General features: G+C 49.7%; 1 protein-coding gene across 3 annotated transcripts in view; it reads right to left on the minus strand.

The window, feature by feature from the left end:
* Positions 1 to 8,453: 8,453 nt before the first annotated feature.
* The window catches only part of SLC4A4 (solute carrier family 4 member 4), a 163,053-nt gene continuing 154,451 nt past the window's right edge, over positions 8,454 to 17,055 (minus strand). For 2 of the 3 annotated variants that reach the window (XM_059826955.1, XM_059826956.1), the window contains 3 exons: positions 16,221 to 16,382; positions 12,125 to 12,221; positions 10,085 to 10,139 (listed from right to left, as the gene is read on the minus strand). In XM_059826955.1, the coding sequence (XP_059682938.1) occupies positions 10,096 to 10,139; positions 12,125 to 12,221; positions 16,221 to 16,382 (303 nt within the window). In that variant the 3' untranslated portion in view covers positions 10,085 to 10,095. Of the gene's footprint in view, positions 8,851 to 10,059; positions 10,140 to 12,124; positions 12,222 to 16,220; positions 16,383 to 17,055 lie in introns of those variants that run through there. The other variant, XM_059826954.1, reaches the window with a different exon arrangement.

The raw sequence follows: 17,055 nt of genomic DNA on the forward strand, positions 1-17,055 counted from the left end.
CGCGAGGGAATCGGGCCGGAGGATGCCCGGCAGACGGCTGCTTTTCCTTGCACCGGGAGGGGAAGGTGCCACCAAGCCCATGGCTCCCTGCCGCCCACCGCCCGCACCGCCGACGTGTTCCTGCAACCACAATAAAGACTTAAAACAGCACCCTCACCCTGCTGCTGGCAAGGCTTTCCGCACCCCCGGGACGGTGGGGAGGGCTGGGAAGGGGCACGGCTGTTTGCTACCCCCCCGCCCGCAAACGCACCCGTCCAAGCCCCACAGCCCCGAGCAGGGGGTTCCCCTCCGCCCGACAGCGGGTTTGGGGCTGCTGAACCCCCCGCCATGCTGATGGGCCTCAGGGGATGCCCTGAAACACCTTGCAGGGACAGCAAAGCTCAGGAAAAAAAACCAACCCCAAGCCCAGGGTATCCCCTGGGACCACGAGCAGCCTCAACAGGCACAAAACGCCGGCGCAGAAAGGTCCCAGCTCTGCCCACCCGAGGCGGCCGGGCAGGGATTTGGTCCCGCGGCACAGGGCTGCCCTGCCCAACCCCACCTTGCTTGGCGTGTTTTGACCAGAAAACGCTGCCTACCTTGGCAGGAGGCTTTGGGCAGGGATGGCCGGGCTCTGCCCTCTGTTTTTATTTACCGCGGTGTTTATTAGCACTGGCGTTTGGGCTCCCGTCAGCTTGAACTACGTACGGGAAAGCCCCCTTCTGCCGCATCTTCCTCCCCCAGGAAATCCCCCAAGCCCCTATCCAGCCCCGGGAAAACAAAACCTTTGCCGGCAGCAGCCCGGATGGGCTCCCGGGAGGCCCCCGTGTTGCACCCCATGACAGCGACGCCTCCGCCACTGTCACTGCTTACGCGGGGGAAAAACGCACCCAAGCAATAATCAATTGCTGTTTACAAAAACCCAACCAAACAAAAAACAACCAAGCAACAAAACACAACATTTTTTTTTATTAAAAGCAGTCGACTCCCGAGAACGCCCGGGCTGGCCGGTGCAGCCGCGCGGCTGCTCTCAGCTGATGCCACCTGGGAGCATTGCCTCGGCCAGCAGCGCATCCCCGCGGGATTCCCACCCAGCCCTCCGCCAGCCCGGGCGGAAACCACTTCCCTTCTCTACTTGTCGTTGCAGTGAGGCTTTTGGTTGGGTTTCTCTTTTACTTTTGTTTACTGGGTCTCCATCCTCCTGCCCTCGGCGCTGCGACGGGCACAAGGCAGATTCGCCTCCCGCGTTTTTACCTTGGCAGCTCTCCGTTTCCAAAGTTTTGAAAGGAGAAGCAAAGTCCCTGGTTTTTTTGTTGTAGTTTTTTTTTTTTTTTTTAAAATAAAAACCCCATCCTTATTGCTCAGAGCAACCCTTCCTGGCCTGTCTGTCCGCTCATCACCCAGCCATCGGGGTGCCCGGCAAACCTCAGGCCACCTGCAGCACCTTTCCACCAGGCAGCCTGCAAAGCCCGAGGCCCAGTGTGCCATGAGGTTGGAGCTGGCAAAGCAACGAGGACAGCTTAAAAACCCCCAGCCTAAATACCTCTGGGATACCATTCCCAAGCACAGCCATCCCGAGCTGTTCCTCATGCTAACTGCACGGCTGGCACAGCAATGCGTTGAGGCGCAGCGGCAAGGTGGGAGCAACATCACTAAAAGCTTCCGACAGGGAAAAGAGAGGTTGCGACAGGGAAAGCGCGACGTGAATTGCTCGAGGCACTAAAAGCCAGCGGCGCTCCATAAAACAGCTCCCAACATTTACCTTGCCGGCGCTCGCAGCCCATCCAGCCGTGCCCAGGCTTCTGCGACAAGGAAAGCACGTAAGTGTTCATTAATCGATATGCAACAGGGTGGTTTTTTCCCTAAAAATTGGAAAAAACCCCTTCAATCTTGCCACGGCCAGCCCGCGGCATGTCGGGGGAACGCAGGGGGTTCTTTGCCTCCCTGCCAGGCACCTAACGTGTGGGGTGAGTGGTTTGTTCCTGAAGAGCAGTTAACCCAGTACAGAAGTAAATAAACTGACCGACTTCTTTTTTTTAATCAATTACTAGATCCATAAAAGCATTTAAAAAAAAAAAAGGTTAAAAATATAAGTTTTATCTGTCTCCGAGACCCATGGGGCTGTTTGCTTTCCCCCTGACCCCTTTCCCCAGCCACGCAAGCCAGAGCTCGCACTTTTGGGCCAGCAGCAACCCTGCCGTCAACTTTAACTACACCAAAAAACAGCGAGTAAATGGGCTCCTACCTGCTTTTAATTTTATTTTTCTTTTGCACTGCATACAGCACTTTCCTACAAGGAGCAGCACGTGTTTTCCTCTTGGCTTGACACCCCAAACACCCGCAGAAGCAGGCTCAGCAAAGGTTTCTGTCCAGGAAATAAACAGCAATTTATGAGGGAGGGGACCAGCTCGCAGGTGATGCTCGTGCCGCCCAGCTCACACCCAGGGCTTCCAGCAGCTGTGAGGAATAAGTAATTCATATCCCCAGGGGATAATCCCGGTACCCCCGGGCAGAAGTAGCTGCCCAAAACATAGTAGAGTCCTAAAATGCCATAAAACATTTTCCACACTGACAAAATGGGAGAGATGCCGGGTGCCCGGTGAGGTGCGGGAGAGCTGCAGCCGAGGGGAGAAGGCTTTGGGGACCTGCAGCTTGGTCCAGCTCTGCCACTGCGTCAAGAAGGCACAACCCATGTTCCTTACTAAAAAGTTAGCTGGAAATACCCACATAAGCGTTTTAACAAGCCCATCTCCCCCTGTAGCAGGAAGGGATGGGGTTTCTGGAGGAGTTGGTGCCCCGTTACAGTTCTCTGTCATGGGGATGGCCACTCGTAACGCTGGTGGAGCCGGAGAGGTGTTGATGGTTGCTGTTCCCCCAGCCCCGCGTCCTCACCGGTGCTATTCCCAGCCAAGGAACGACGAGTGCAAAGAGCAAAGTTTGGTCATGACAAGTTTCATCCCAGAAACCAGAGGTTTCTTGGAGAAGCCCAGGCCGTGCTGGCCTCACCCTTACCTATCCGTGGCTGGTAGAGTGGGGCAGGGAGACGCCGTGTCGCTCCGGGCCCTCCTGGCCACCCTCCGGATCCGGCCCCGGGGCTGCTCCCCCCGGCGAGGGGCATCACCCTCAGCCCACCGCCCACCGAAGGACGGGGCGAGGAAGCACCACGACGGAGCGCTCAAAGCCGGGGGCTCGTGTGCCTGAGCCGCACGGGACGGCGTCGCCGTGCCGGTCCTTGGCAAACATCTCCTCTGGCTTGGTCTCATCCTGCGTAAGACAGAACGGCAAAGCGCCCACCCCCCCGAGAGCTGGGAAGAGCAAATCCAGCCCCAACTCAGCCCAGCTGGGGAGCTAACCCTCGATGCCCCGGGGCTGCCGAACCCCCCAACTTCTCCCCAGCTGCAGCATCATTCCCCCCGTGCCCGCTGCTGCCCACCCCCCCGAGCCCCCCAGTGCTCCCCAGGGGAGGGCAGGAGCAGGGACCCACGCACAGCCCCACAGCCGGATTTCTGGGGCTCCCTGTGCCTGCTCCCCATAAGTTGCACGCCCAAGACATCTCCGTAACGCGCCTCCCCCTCGCCCTGGGGAGCCTCTTGCTGCGGGGGAGTGTTCTGCTGGAGCAACAAAGCGGCCCCGGGAGGAGGACAGTGCCATACAAACCCATCTCCCCACGCCATCCATGGCGGTCACACGCCCCCGTGACAGCTCCGGCCATGTCCTCTGAGCAATATTGAGCATTTTCTAAATGCTCCCGATGCAAAAACGCAGAGGTTGGTGCTTATTGAAGGGGAGACCTGTGGGAGGAGCACCCCAACACCACAGAGATGCTGTAGGGCCAAGCATGCGGTGGCTCACAAGCTTCAGCATCGTGGTGTCGTGCAAGGGAATTGCCCACCGGATAACGAGAAAAACCCGTGTGAAAGGATGAAGGGATTCAGACAGCCCTCGGGGCAGCTCCTCCGGGAGACACAGCCCCGCTCCCCGCACGGCCCCGTGGCTGCGAGGCTCTTGGGGCCCCAAGCACAGCCCCTGGATGCGAGCGCTGATGGGGGCTTGCCCCTTTCCCACCACGGCCCACCGAAAAATCAGCTGAAGGTTTCTCCAGCGGTTTTCATCCTTTTCCAACCCTGCTCTTTGTTTTGGTAGCATTGGCCGTCTCGAGCTGTCACCAGAAGTTATCCTTGTACACGTACGGCAGCCGGTGAGCATCCCTCCCCGTTCCCCCTGGAGCACGTGAAATGGGGGTGATGGGGAGCCCCGTGGGACCACGGTGGGCCGGACCCACGCCTGCGATGGGGAAGGAGATGAATCCCACGGGCAGATCCTGAAAGGCCGTGAGCACGAGCCCTGCCCGCACAGGGAGGAGGGCAGCGTGTCCTCACCTGAGGCCATTTCCATAAGGCAACTTAACCTGCACACACTGTTTTCTATAGAAGTCCCAAGTGATGCTTTTTAGTCGGCTTGACGGGGGTATTTGCTTGACGGGAGGGGGAACAGGAGACGCCCCAGCCCCCCCAGCCCGATCTCCCACCACTGCCCAGGACCAAGCCCCTGGCCCCACCACCGTGACCACGACCCCTGGATTTGGGGTGCGCGGGGGCACATCCCTGTTACTGGACCTGTTTTCCACAATCTCGTCTAATCCCAGGTTCGACTCAGGGTCCCGCAGCATTGAGCCCCTCCAGGGCCTCCTCTGCATCCCAAACCGATCGTCAGTGGGGTCGGCGAAGGTGCCCTCACCCCAACACCGGGGGCTGGGGGAGCCCCCAACCTCCACCGGCACCTTTCCGATCACACTCCGCTTTCTTTCACAGCCTGCTGCCGGTTGCAGCACCCAAAAAAGCTGGTGCGGGGCTGGGATTCGTACCTGCCTGCCGCCTTCTCGTCCTACCGAGCGTCCACCGACTTACAGAGATGGGACTGGGGTCTCTTCACCTTTATTGGTGAGCACGTTGCATTTCACTCCCCCAAAAACTTCAATGTATTATCTCAAGAGAGGGTATTTCCATCATTAAAACTCACTTTTACAGCCATACATCCTCAGCTCCTTTATGGCTGGGTAAGAGACTTTCCCTGCATTTTTTACGTGTATTTGTGGGGTCTTTCCTAAGCATCCTCTCCCTCCGGAGAGCCGCCGAGCGTCTTCCCGTGGCAATGGCCATTACAACAACAGTGATACGGGGATCTCACGTCAATCAGAGAAGACTGAGTATGTAACGAGGAAAAACAAGCACACAAACTCTCCAATAAATGCACAAAGTTACTTTATTTTCAGTATACATTTAATTTTGAAAAATATAAATGCTAAAATATCTCATCATCTTCATCTTTTGATTCCATAAAAGTCACAATAGAAAGCTTCATAAAACTGTAAAATACTATAATGTTATAAGGAATTTTCATGTTTTATATTACTGGAAAAAAATCAGTTTAATATATTGAAATGTTTTCTGCTTTTTTTCCTTTTTGTTCCACCATCTCGATCCACTTCATTTTATACGAAGTTTTTATTCTTTCCTCCAAAGCAAATACAGACTTACAAGAATTAAAAACAGTAACAAAAGCATCTGAAAGTGCGTGTTGATTAAAAAAAAAAATTTAAAAAAAAAATACAAAGATGTATCGGCCACGATGACAAGTAAGCGTGGGCTACAGAGGCAGACGGCCACCACGTTCCCGGGGCTGGGACAAAGCGGGCTGCGGCTGGGTGGCTGTGGCGGGTCCCAGCCCGCGGTGGGACCTGGCTTTGTTTTGCTCTGGGCAGTTCATTTCTCGACGGCCGCCTCCCATTTCAGAGGGCTTTGGGTCAGTCTCCGCACCTATTCCCAGAAGTGCTCACCCAGGCTTTTCCCACAAAATACCCTATTCTGATTGAAAAGACGTTTTCGTTATTTTCCAAGGTCCAAGAAGTGCAGCGAAACCTTCCTTGCGACACCTGCGGCCTCTCTTCCCTGCCCGCTGATGCCGAAGAGCTCTTGGCTGCTCTTTGTGTTGGGTTTTGCTTTGTTTTTTAAAGGAAAAACCAAAAAAGGAGACACCACCGCCAATGAAGTGCTACTGTCAGGCACCAGGAAAGGAAACCCTTCCAGCTCCTGGCACCACAGTTGCGTGTTTTTCACGGAAAGCTACCGAAACCTTTGTCCCGTCCCCCCAGCACCGCTACCCTCTGTACAACAGCTCCCTCGGGTTAAAATGAAAAATACAAATAAAAAAAGAGAGAGAGAAAGATCTAGATCAGCAGTCAATACATTTCAAGTACATTTAACACAGTTTGAAAGTGGAAGACCTCATTTTTGTGGAGACGGGTCAGCAGGTGCCAGCCGATGGGGAGCCGCGCGTGGGGTGGGAGCGGTGCCCTGCCCGCGGAGCCTGCTGGGCGCAGGGAAGCCGCTTCTCTCTATTCATCTGGTTTGATCTTTCCTCCGTCAGTCATTGGGATTCCTTCAAATCAAGGTCTGGGCAAAACTCAACAAGGTCCCGTGTACTCCGTAGGCGACGCTGGAGTCTGTTTCCCCGTTGGGAGCCAGGGACTTGTGTTCACCAAGGGATGGGAACCGTTGGTTGAAGCGGGCATTGCACTTCCCAGGTTATCCGTCCTCCAGCTAGCGGGCCTGGCAGCGGAAGCAATCACAGAGCCGCTCCTTTTCCGGCTGTTTCCAACATCTCCCCAGCCTTGCCAAAGCGGGTTTGGGCTGGGTTCCCAGGATGCATTTCATGGAAGCTGAAACCGAGACCCCTCGAGAATGCGCGTACAGATGCGTGTGCGCCGCGTCGGCGCCTCTGCAGCTCCATCGTCTTTCTGCAGCAATGACTGTTTGCAGCAGATCAAGCTCCAACTGCCACGGTCCCTACCACCTCACCCTTTACCAAAGCGCTGGAGGGAAAGTAAGGTGGCCAGCTGCTTCTACAGCACATCTGGGAAAGGAAAGAATAGCTCCGTTCTGCACCTCCCATTGCCGATACAGCTACTACGAGTGAGCAGATGCTAAAATTTGGCATACAAGGTCTCAGCACCATCGTGAAATTCTGTTTACTTAACCAACACGGACTTTGGTTTCGCAAGGACAAAAGCGCAGCAACATGCCTGTCCTCTGCGGCGGGATTTTTCTGCATTGGGGAACTAGCCCTTACAGCCGGGCTTTTTCTTCTTCTTGGTTTTTTTTTTGATGACACTTTTAGTGTGTTATGTGCAGTCTTCACGTTTCATCAGAGGAACGTCTTGGTGAAGCCCAACTTCCCAAATGCGTGTTTACACGCACACACAAATACATTGGCGTACACACTACAGAGAGAAAATCATCTCTCCCAAGGTGGTACTTGCTCGCCTGGTTTAAAACCAACAGCCTGGGCGTGCCCATGCCTCGCCTGCTTGGTGCTGATGCATCACTGCGTACGGATGGATGGGTCTAGGACCGAGCACTCAAGATTTAGGGTAAATTCTGTAGGTGATGGTAAACAGATGTGGGATGCTAGAGGATGCAGATGTTTGTAGGCCTGGCGAATACGAGTGTCGGGATGAACATCCCAGTAAGCCATCTTCGGCTGTCTTTCTCCTCCATCGCGCCGGCACTGTGCCTGACGTGCACCCGGGGTCTTCTCATGTAGACACACGTGCACGCGCGCATACCTCCCCCCCCCCCCCGACGTTTCAAAAGAAGTAATTCGAACAATACCGCGTAGGAAATCAACAACATGAATACAATCAGCGTCTGTCCACTGACGGCAGCAGCCGCTCAGTATTTTCGCTTACCACCGTTACATTTAAGACTCTTCCTAGATCACAAGAGATTTAAGTCACATCCCGTCTCCTTCATAGCAAAGTTAGATTACTTATTAAAAAAAAAATAACATAACATAACCCTAAGTAAAACAGATGCTTCAGAATAGAAGGTGTTAATCAAACTGATTCAGCCCTATGCCACGTCCTGGAGATTGTGGTGTGGTGGTATGGTTTTGTCTTGGTTTGGTTTTTTTTTTTCGTAAAAATCACATTACATATGGTACAATACATTTTTTACAGAAAGCCTGGCATCTAGAAATAAGAGGTAGAACTACTCATAACTATATGTTTCCTGCTGCAGGAAAAATTCATTTTTCTTTACAGTAATTAAAAAAAGGTTAAAAAAATTGACAAAAAAAAAAAAAGTCGTAGGTTAGGCCCCCATAATTTAAACAAAATAATCTAGGAAAATAACACTCTTCAATGTACCTGACGGATTAAGTCCATTAAAGTGTTCCTTTAAAAAAAATTGCATAGGAAAGGGACATTTCAAAACACATGCTACAACGATGGCAATGGTTTGTCTGTGCTGGGAGTGAAGTACCTTTTCCTTTTCCTTCCTGCGTGAACTACAAGTACAGGCTTTAAGAGCAAGTTAGTATTAGCAGCACTTTCCAGCATCTTCGAGCAGTGTAAGCAAGACATCCAATTAGCCTGGAGGTCAGTTTTGTTCCGCCAGCCGACAAACAGACAAACACCGATTCGCAACTACAGTAATGCCAGCTCCTCTGCCATCTCCCACAGGGGTGGGACGATATCCTTAATACTTCTGCCCTCTGCTTGCAAATGAGAGACGCGTGCATCTCGAAGCGCCAGAGAAGGCGAAACGAGTCTTGGTCGGCATGGGAAAATGGGGCGAGGAGGGAGCAGAGATCTGCAGGGGCAGCGCGGGATGTCTCATTTACCTATGCAGGCGGGGAGCAGAGAGCATTTTAATATTTGGCTAGTGACAAAATAAATTCCGTAAAAGATTTAACAGACAGACAAATTACAAAGTAGTTTCTGTTCCCTTGCTCCTCCAGAAATAACCATTGTCTTCAGGCTCAAGTTCTATTCTAATTTGAGGCACAACTTTTACTGGAGTTCGTGGAGGGCTGCGAAGAAAAAGAAAGACAAGGTAAGAGTGGGGACTACCTCCCGGCTTCTCAGCCGCTCCTAACGTCGTCTGCCGTGCTCAGGACTTCCGCTAGCACAGCTTCCCAGTGACCAAATCCTGGGGAAAAAGAATAAAAATCTGCAACTCGCAGAGAAAACCAGCATTTTACAGACAAAACTGGGGGGCAACCGGCGTTAACTGGGAAAACGGCAGGTCCTGGGACTTACCGGGACACCCAACAGACAGTGTCCCATCTAGAAATGGAACAAACGCTCGACTCCCACCATCGGTTCCTTGCATTAGCTCGTACCATACAGCTTTCTGAAACTGGCAGCGTATAGATATCGGGTAAATAACCTTGACAGGCAGTGGTAATGTACAGCTGGTCTGAAGACAGGGTCTGTACATCATGTAAGACAATTTTAATGAGTTGGTCTAAACACTGCTCTTGTCAGGAGATAAAACCACCGATTTCATCGACTGAGGAGCTCCAAGTATCCCGCACTTGTGCTTCACATCAAGCTGTGGCAAGACACACAAACTGCCTTTGAAATAATCTGGTTATAGCCGTTGAGATGAATTTCATCGCTCTCCAGCACCTGGAAGTGTAGATACTTCTTTGACATTTCAGGGCTATTGCTGCCTGGGTTTAGATCCGACTCCTGGCACTGGGAGGTCCAAGGTGGCCCCAAGGGGCTGAGCTCTGAGAAACTGGTACTGAACTCTTCCTTGCTGCAATTTAAGGTTATTATTTACTCCATTTTCCACCACAGACACGGGAAAATGGGTTACTTCCTCTTTGCAACATCGACCGAAGGAAAGCATAACAGCAATTTACTCTTGCTGTTTTTTTTTAAAGGCTAAACAATCCCAACTAATTTAATTTTTCCCCTGCAGACGTGTTTTCTAGACTCCTCCCAGTTGCTCTGCATCTGCCTTCTCGTTTAGACCCCAAACCAGCCATCGGCACTGCAGCCGGCGGAGCCTCAGGCTCCCGCGGGCTCTCCGCTCCCCGTCCCGAGCACTGTAAGGCCGTGCCGGTAATCAACTCGGGATGCTGCAACCCTACGTAGGGAATTCTCTCAAAGTGCTTTTTCTGAGTTTCCTATCGGGGGACAGAAACTTTGCCTCATTGACTTTCCGTAGACTGAGAGGTAGCTGAGATGCTTTTGAGGAATCATTATGAAGTGCATTTTTGGGTGCTTACCTTGGCATGGCGTGTGACTGAAGGAAAGGAATCGTATCAGCACGACGTATGGCGTTCAAGGAATGTTGGTGATTTTTCTCCTGTCGGGGAGGGAAGAAAGTCTTGTTTGTCATTGCCTGCAGCGTTGATGGCGTCTCAAGCCTAGCCTCAGTTTCTCCAGTATCCTCTCATCTATTTGGCAATGCTTTTTTACTGCTGCCTGCCTGCCAGATGAATTTCACAGCTTCTCAATAAAAATTCTCAATTTTTCTCTCTCTCCTTCAAGATAAAAACCCTTGAACTGCCAACACAACCAAAAGACTCCTTTCCCAAGACTTCCACCACCTGCAGCTCTTGACACTTACCTTTTATCTACACCTCTTTAGTCACCCTGCACTCCTCGCTGTCACACCCAAACTCCTTGCAAGAAAAGAGGTGGCTTGGTGCCTGTAATGGCTTTCCTTTCCCGACCCAGCGGGGGGAAGTGTACTCTCTGTTAATAATAATCCTATTCTTGCTATTGCTGAAGGAAAGCTAATGTAATAGTATTATTAGCACTATACTTTGAATCGCAGAGCACAGTTATATTCAAGGACAATACCACAGTGTTGCTGGATCCCAGCTACTTTCTCTAGTCCAAGGGCCTGATTTTTTTTTACTTTTTTTTTTTTTTGGCCTTGTTTCTAATTAAAAAAACAACCAATCAATTACTGGATTATAAAAATGTACAAATACGCAAACCAACTACTGCTCCGCTCATGGGTGGTTTACCCTGTGTTGTCTCAAAGGGCTTTCCAACAAACAGGTTTGCGGCAGAATTAACTTTTCCTTAACTATTTCAGCCTTAACAACGTTGAAAACAGGGCATCGGATCACAAAATCCTGTGTAAAAATATTTAGGATGCAATTTGGTTTTAGCAATTTGGTTTTAGCACATCAGGGCGTTTTCACAGCAAAAGGAGGAGAATCTCTCTGGTTGTCCGAGGCTGATTTCGCTCCTTTTCTTTTCCTTATCTGCGGAGTATCTAGTCAGGGAAATGTCTCTCTCTCTTTGGCTTTGTTTTACAATGCCAATCTCTAAGCGTTCCTGCACCTAAAAACCAGAGAGCAATGCTTAGGATTGCCTAAGGTATCTAAACACCACCAAAAGGCAAAGGACTTAGGTCCCAGCTCTTAAGCTGAAATGATAGTTTAAGGATCTGAAGATCGATCTGTGGGTTTAGGTCCTACTCCCAGAGACCACCAGCCTTGCAGCAGTACTGATTTACTACCACTCGTATTTCTCCCCTCCCGCCCCACGACCAAACCGCGTTACTTCTCTCCAGACGGCACCCATTGCTCGTAGTGTTTTAAAAAGTCAGCGCAAAGCCAAAAAAGCTAAGGGCGGTTGTCGTGCCCGATTCCTCGCTTAAAAGACTATAATATGAAAAGGGAAAACGACTGAAAATGAAGATCATAAAAATCAATTGCGGATATTAATGTAAGAAATTAAAAAGAAACAGAATAGCACAAAAGCAAATCACCTAAGAAGGGAAATACATTAATGGTCAACTGATCACTGCCTTGTCAGTTTAATGCGCAATGCAGATCAAGGACACGCTTAATTACGCTTTTAAGTGCTGATTTTTGCAATTGCTTGGCACCTAAGGAAACAAACAGTAAGGGGACAGCGGTGCAGTTTAGACATGCTGCAAATCCAGAACACTAGGCTCAGAGGAAAAAAAAATAAATCAAACCATCAGCAGAGTTAACACAAAACGGGAAAGGTCGGAAAAGAGAGGAGGAGAGAGTGAGTGGCCAAGAGACCTGTTAGTAGCTGGATAAAAGCGCTTAAGCTGGAGGCACCAGAAAGAACAACGTCAATTTTGTACCGAGCAAAGACAAAAGCTCACAAAACCAAATCTGTCACAAATCAGAGGCCTGGAAATTAAAAAAGAGAAAAAAAAGAACAAGAAAAAGTACTTCTCAAGTAATAGGAACAGGTTTTGGGTTTTTTTTTTTTTTAAAAAAATCACTCTAAATATATATATATATTTGTAGTGCAAGTCAGAGTCAAGCAGGCATGCAAGAGGTTAGTTCTACTCACTGTCGGCAGGTTTGCTATCACTTAGGAAAGGTTCCTGCTCCATGATGTCCATTGGTATTTTAATACTTGGGACTTTTTCTGAGTAGGGGCAGTCAGACTGTGAAAGAAACGTGTAATGAGGAAAAGAAAAGAAGAAAAAAAAAAAAAGCATCCTCCAGCTTAGTTGCCTGCTGGTTTCCACTGGCTCCCCACTGCACCCCACCTTCCCTCTTCCTTCACGCTACGAATGTAAAACAGATTGAAAGAATAATCTTGTGTAATTGCGATCTTCCCCTTTCCCCCCCTCACCAGCTCCTTTGCCACCAGCTTCTACGACACCATCCACTTCAGCTTGGAGTTGGCTGCAGGAAATACAGATGGAAAATGCTTTTGCAGGCAGAAAGAGCAGGGCACTGGTTCTGTGCAAGCTCATCAAAACGTTTTATCCTGCTCTGATTTCTGTCAAACCCCTTTTTCCTTCCCAATTGCTCTACGAGGACGAGGGCCAGGCACGATATGGCAGGGGCTCCTTAAGCTGGACTGTCTCAACTCCCCTTTTATTTAAGTTGAGTCAAAGCCAGTCTCAACTACACCCCTATTTACAGTAGAAGAGTTCATCAAATCCAGGGCCCTTGTAAGAATTCAGCACTCCCAGCCAGACAGGAGAGACAGCAAACCGGTCAAGAAGAGGCACGAGTGCAGAGAAGAGCCGTGCACGGGGTCCCCGGGCGTTTGGGTACCACCGTGATTTATACCTCACCGCCTTCCATCATCCACCTGCTTATGCTTAGTAGAAGGTACTTGGAATTATTTTGCTTTTTTAAAATAAAAGTAAACTTCTCATAACCAAGGAAAGGCTGATATTGCATAATTTGGCAAAGGAAGTGAGGTGATATTTGCCAGAAACGTTAACACATCGTTGTTCCCGGAGAGAACTAGACACAGCGCCGAGTGTAACGCTGGGGTGGAGGGAGGGAGACCTTCAAGTCAGGGCTGGAAAACATGACAGAGGCCAGAGAATTGCTCTCCCTGGATTATTATTTTTTTTTTAATTATTTTTTAACATAACTGACATCCACTGCAGTATTTCATACTCCAATAGCAAAATGTTTCCTCGGGAGTATTTTTACGAGGCTGAGGGATAAGCATAGCTCAAATAAAGATGATTCTGCAGAAAAGCCATCCCAAAATCCCTGTCCGTTTGGGGCCATGCTGTAAGCAGAGCATAAGAGCTGGGTAACTTCTCCAATATATCACCCTTTCAGTGCTAATAAAGAAAGGTAAGAGGTCTGTGGAAGGGCAATGCTGATGCCCAGGGTCTACTTTAAACTTCGCCATCTACAATGAACAGAGAAAGTATCTGCAGTTGGCAAAAATGCCCCGAAGGGGAGAAGAGACCATTACGCAGCACTTCTGACTCGGAAACTAAATATACTAGCCCAAGATTTTTTTAAAAAAAATTGTCTGGCCTTTCTTGGATCATGCCTTGTTTGACATAAAATCAGACAGCAGACCAAGGCGCTTGAGTTTTCATAAGGCAAATGCAGCAATTAGTTACACTAATTCATACTTCGTTAAGACAAGCTGGAGGGAAAAATGTGAGATTACTGAAAATCTTTCTTGGCAGCTCCTTTTTCGCTGCCCCTGATTGCTAGCAAACCCCCAGTGAGAACTTTAGGTGAGTCCTAACTAGTGCTGAGAGCAGTCTCCGCTAACGCCAGGTTTTGCCGTACTCACTCATCTAGCACCGCTTGCGTTAGCAAGGTCCAGCAATTCTCTTTGCTGACCTCCAGTGGGTGTATTGCCCGCCAAATCCCACAGGACTAACTTTGGGGGGAACATATTTCTGGAAGGGAAAGGGTGAAAATAATCCAACCAATAATGCCAAGTGCTTAACGTTCAGGAAGCTGGTAAAAGCAAGGGCTGAAAAAAACCCAAGAAGAGTTAAGAACCAACATTGTACATTAATTCTCTTACCCATTCGATCAATTACTGTACCTGAAATTCAGGAAAAGCCTAAGAGAGGAGATGATAGCTTAAAACATACTGGGATACAGGAGCCATGGCTCAGGATGTGATGCCGCTGGATTCAAATCAGTCAAGAGGAGGGGATGGAGTCAAACCTTTGCTGACTATTCACTGTGTACAGTAGGGAGTTTTCTCTCAGTTTGCACAAAGTCATCTGCTGAAGGAAACCCCCTCGGCCTCCCAGGAACTGGAGGAATGACGGGAAAGGGGAGCTTGCTGTTTGAAGTAAGAGCCAATCTTCCCAGCTGGGATTCCGCTTGATTTAACAAGGTGCGGATCCAGGCCACCTCCTACAATGCTGCACCCTCACCTAAGAAATTCCTGGTTTTGTCTCTTGCAGTGTACGCACTCTACTTTAGACACCATATATTCTGTATAGAAAGGCCTTTGCATGTTTTCTCATCGGAATAGCCTGACTTTGTTGCCTCTAACACAGATCTGCAGAGGTATTATATAGCTCTCGCATAAAGGACTCGGGTTCTAGCTTGTGCACTGCCAGGACTGAGGTTGCCTCTTCTGTCCTCCACACCTTGAGCAAGATCAGGCATTGGGATGGTCTGGGGGAACTCCTGGAGCTATCATTTTCCTCCCGAAGACACCAGATGTATTATCTAACCCTCACGGAGGGCCGATTTGGTAGATCTGCTCAGTGCAGAAAGGATGCAGACGACACCCAGCTGAAACCCTCCGAACACACGGTGAGGCACAACAGCTTCACAGCACCCGTGACCCTCCGGAGTTTGGTGGCAGCGGTGCCACCTTCAGACTTGGCTGCAAGAAGCTCTCCGGGCAGACACGCTGACCCAGCAGCTGCTTCCTGGGGGGGTCGCAGTTACCCACTTGACATCAGCTCAGGAGGCCGGCGAGCAAGCGGACCAACAACTGGTGCTGCTGCCGCTCTGCCGTACCGCACCAGGCTGCAGTTCAAAACCTGGGGGCTGCCGGTCAGTGACCTGGGCAGGAGCGCTCAAGTCAGTTGACCTTTCCTGCTGCCTACCTCCTCCCAGAGTGCGATCCCTTCTCATTTGTTTCTCCTGCCGTGTTAAAATGGGATTTTTTTCCAGCTTCAGGTGACCTTACCTCTGCCGACATCATAGGAAAAGTCCTTCTTCATGAACCCTGGACGGTTACATGAGCAGAACAAGTGACACTGTGCTTAGTAGTCCCCATGTGCCCTAAAATTATTAAAGCCCAGCTCCCTTTTCACACTGCAAAAGGTAATGCTGACCGAGGCAGCCAGCTCTCCAAAGGCAGTTCACACTTGCGATACAAAGTGCTATACAACCAGTGTGTTCAGCACTTCAACATGAATTTAAAGGATTTGAGTTCATGCTAGACCTGGGTAGGAGAATGTTTAAAGGCACGAGGACTACATTTCTTCTTATTATGTATACAGTAAAAAAATAGAACAGTCTAAGGCACGTGGATCTGGTCTAGTCAGGTCACTGCGCTTAGTAATGACATAAGCGGCTACGTTTCGCTATTTTAGGGCATGCTGCAAGTTGAGGTAGGACCAAAGAGTATACTGCAGAAGGGTATGTATGCTTTGAAAATATTTAGGACATGAGTATTATCAACAGAAAGCAGTCTTCCCTGCGATATGACAAGTCACATCTTTTTGTGCTTTTAAAAAGAGTAATTAAAAAAAAACATCAAAAAAGAAAACCAGAATATATTCAGAAGTAACAGAGCTGCTGGCGAAAACCATTCTCCTCCTAAAATGTAAAAGACAATGACGGGGGAGAAAGGCGGAGGAGGGAAAGATGAACAAGACAGGCTGATGAAAGGCATTCTAGTGAAGGGCATGACATCTCAGCAGGTATCTAGTGCTCTTGTGGAAAGTGTCATTTCGTTCTTGGCAATGCAAGTACCACCTACCACAGGCTGGTGATGTCTGGAAAAGGGAAGGCAATGTAGAAAAGAAGTTTTGTTCGGGGCCGATTTGCTGCAGCAGCAAAAGACTGAGCTGGTCAGCTTCAAAAGAGGCTGGGAAATCCCCAGCCCCAGAGCTGGGGAGGGGCGTGCACCGTTCCCCGGGATTACCTATAGCTAGAAATGAGTAATTTGACAAGAGCAGAAAGCTCCTTACGTCATCATTGTCACTGTCCATACTGCCCTTCTTCTTTTTCTTCTTCTTCTCGTCCTCTTTCTTTTTCTTGTCCTTTTCTGGAATGATGTCATCAAGAAAGCTTAAGTCATGCTGAGAGAAGAGGTAGTCCATGGCTTTTCTGACTGCTACAAGTGCCAGGATCTGAAAAGGCAGAGAGGGACTTCTCAGTCACATTTTACCTTCAATCGGGAACAATCTGTGCATTCCTCTTGATGCTGCTTCTTAATCCCCCACACTTTAATTCTGGTTGGAAATCACAGAACGATAAAATTGTTTAGGTTGGAAAAGACCTTTAAGATCATCAAGTCCAACCGTAAACCTAACCCTGCCCAGTCCACCACTAAACCCTGTCCTTAAGCGCCTCATCCACACGTCTTTTAAATACCTCCAGGGATGGTGACTCAACCACCTCCCTGGGCAGCCCCTTCCAATGTCTGACAAACCTTTCAGTGAAGAAATTTCTCCTAATATCCAGCCTGAACCTCCCCTGGCGCAACTTGAGGCCATTTCCTCTTGTCCTGTCGCTCGTCACTTGGGAGAAGAGACCAACACCCCCCTCCCCACAACCCCCTTTCAGGCAGTTGTAGAGAGCGATGAGGTCTCCCCTCAGCCTCCTCCTCTCCATTCTGAACACCCCCAGCTCCCTCAGCCGCTCCTCATCAGACTTGTGCTCCAGACCCCTCACCAGCTCCGTCGCCCTTCTCTGGACACGCTCCAGCACCTCAATGCCATTCTTGCAGTGAGGGGCCCAAAATGGAGCATACAGAGTGAACCCTGGGATATCTCTGTCAACTTGGAAGTCTGAACTGTGACT

Source organism: Gavia stellata, chromosome 19 (genome assembly GCF_030936135.1).
Source record: "Gavia stellata isolate bGavSte3 chromosome 19, bGavSte3.hap2, whole genome shotgun sequence".
Taxonomy (NCBI): Eukaryota; Metazoa; Chordata; class Aves; order Gaviiformes; family Gaviidae; genus Gavia; species Gavia stellata.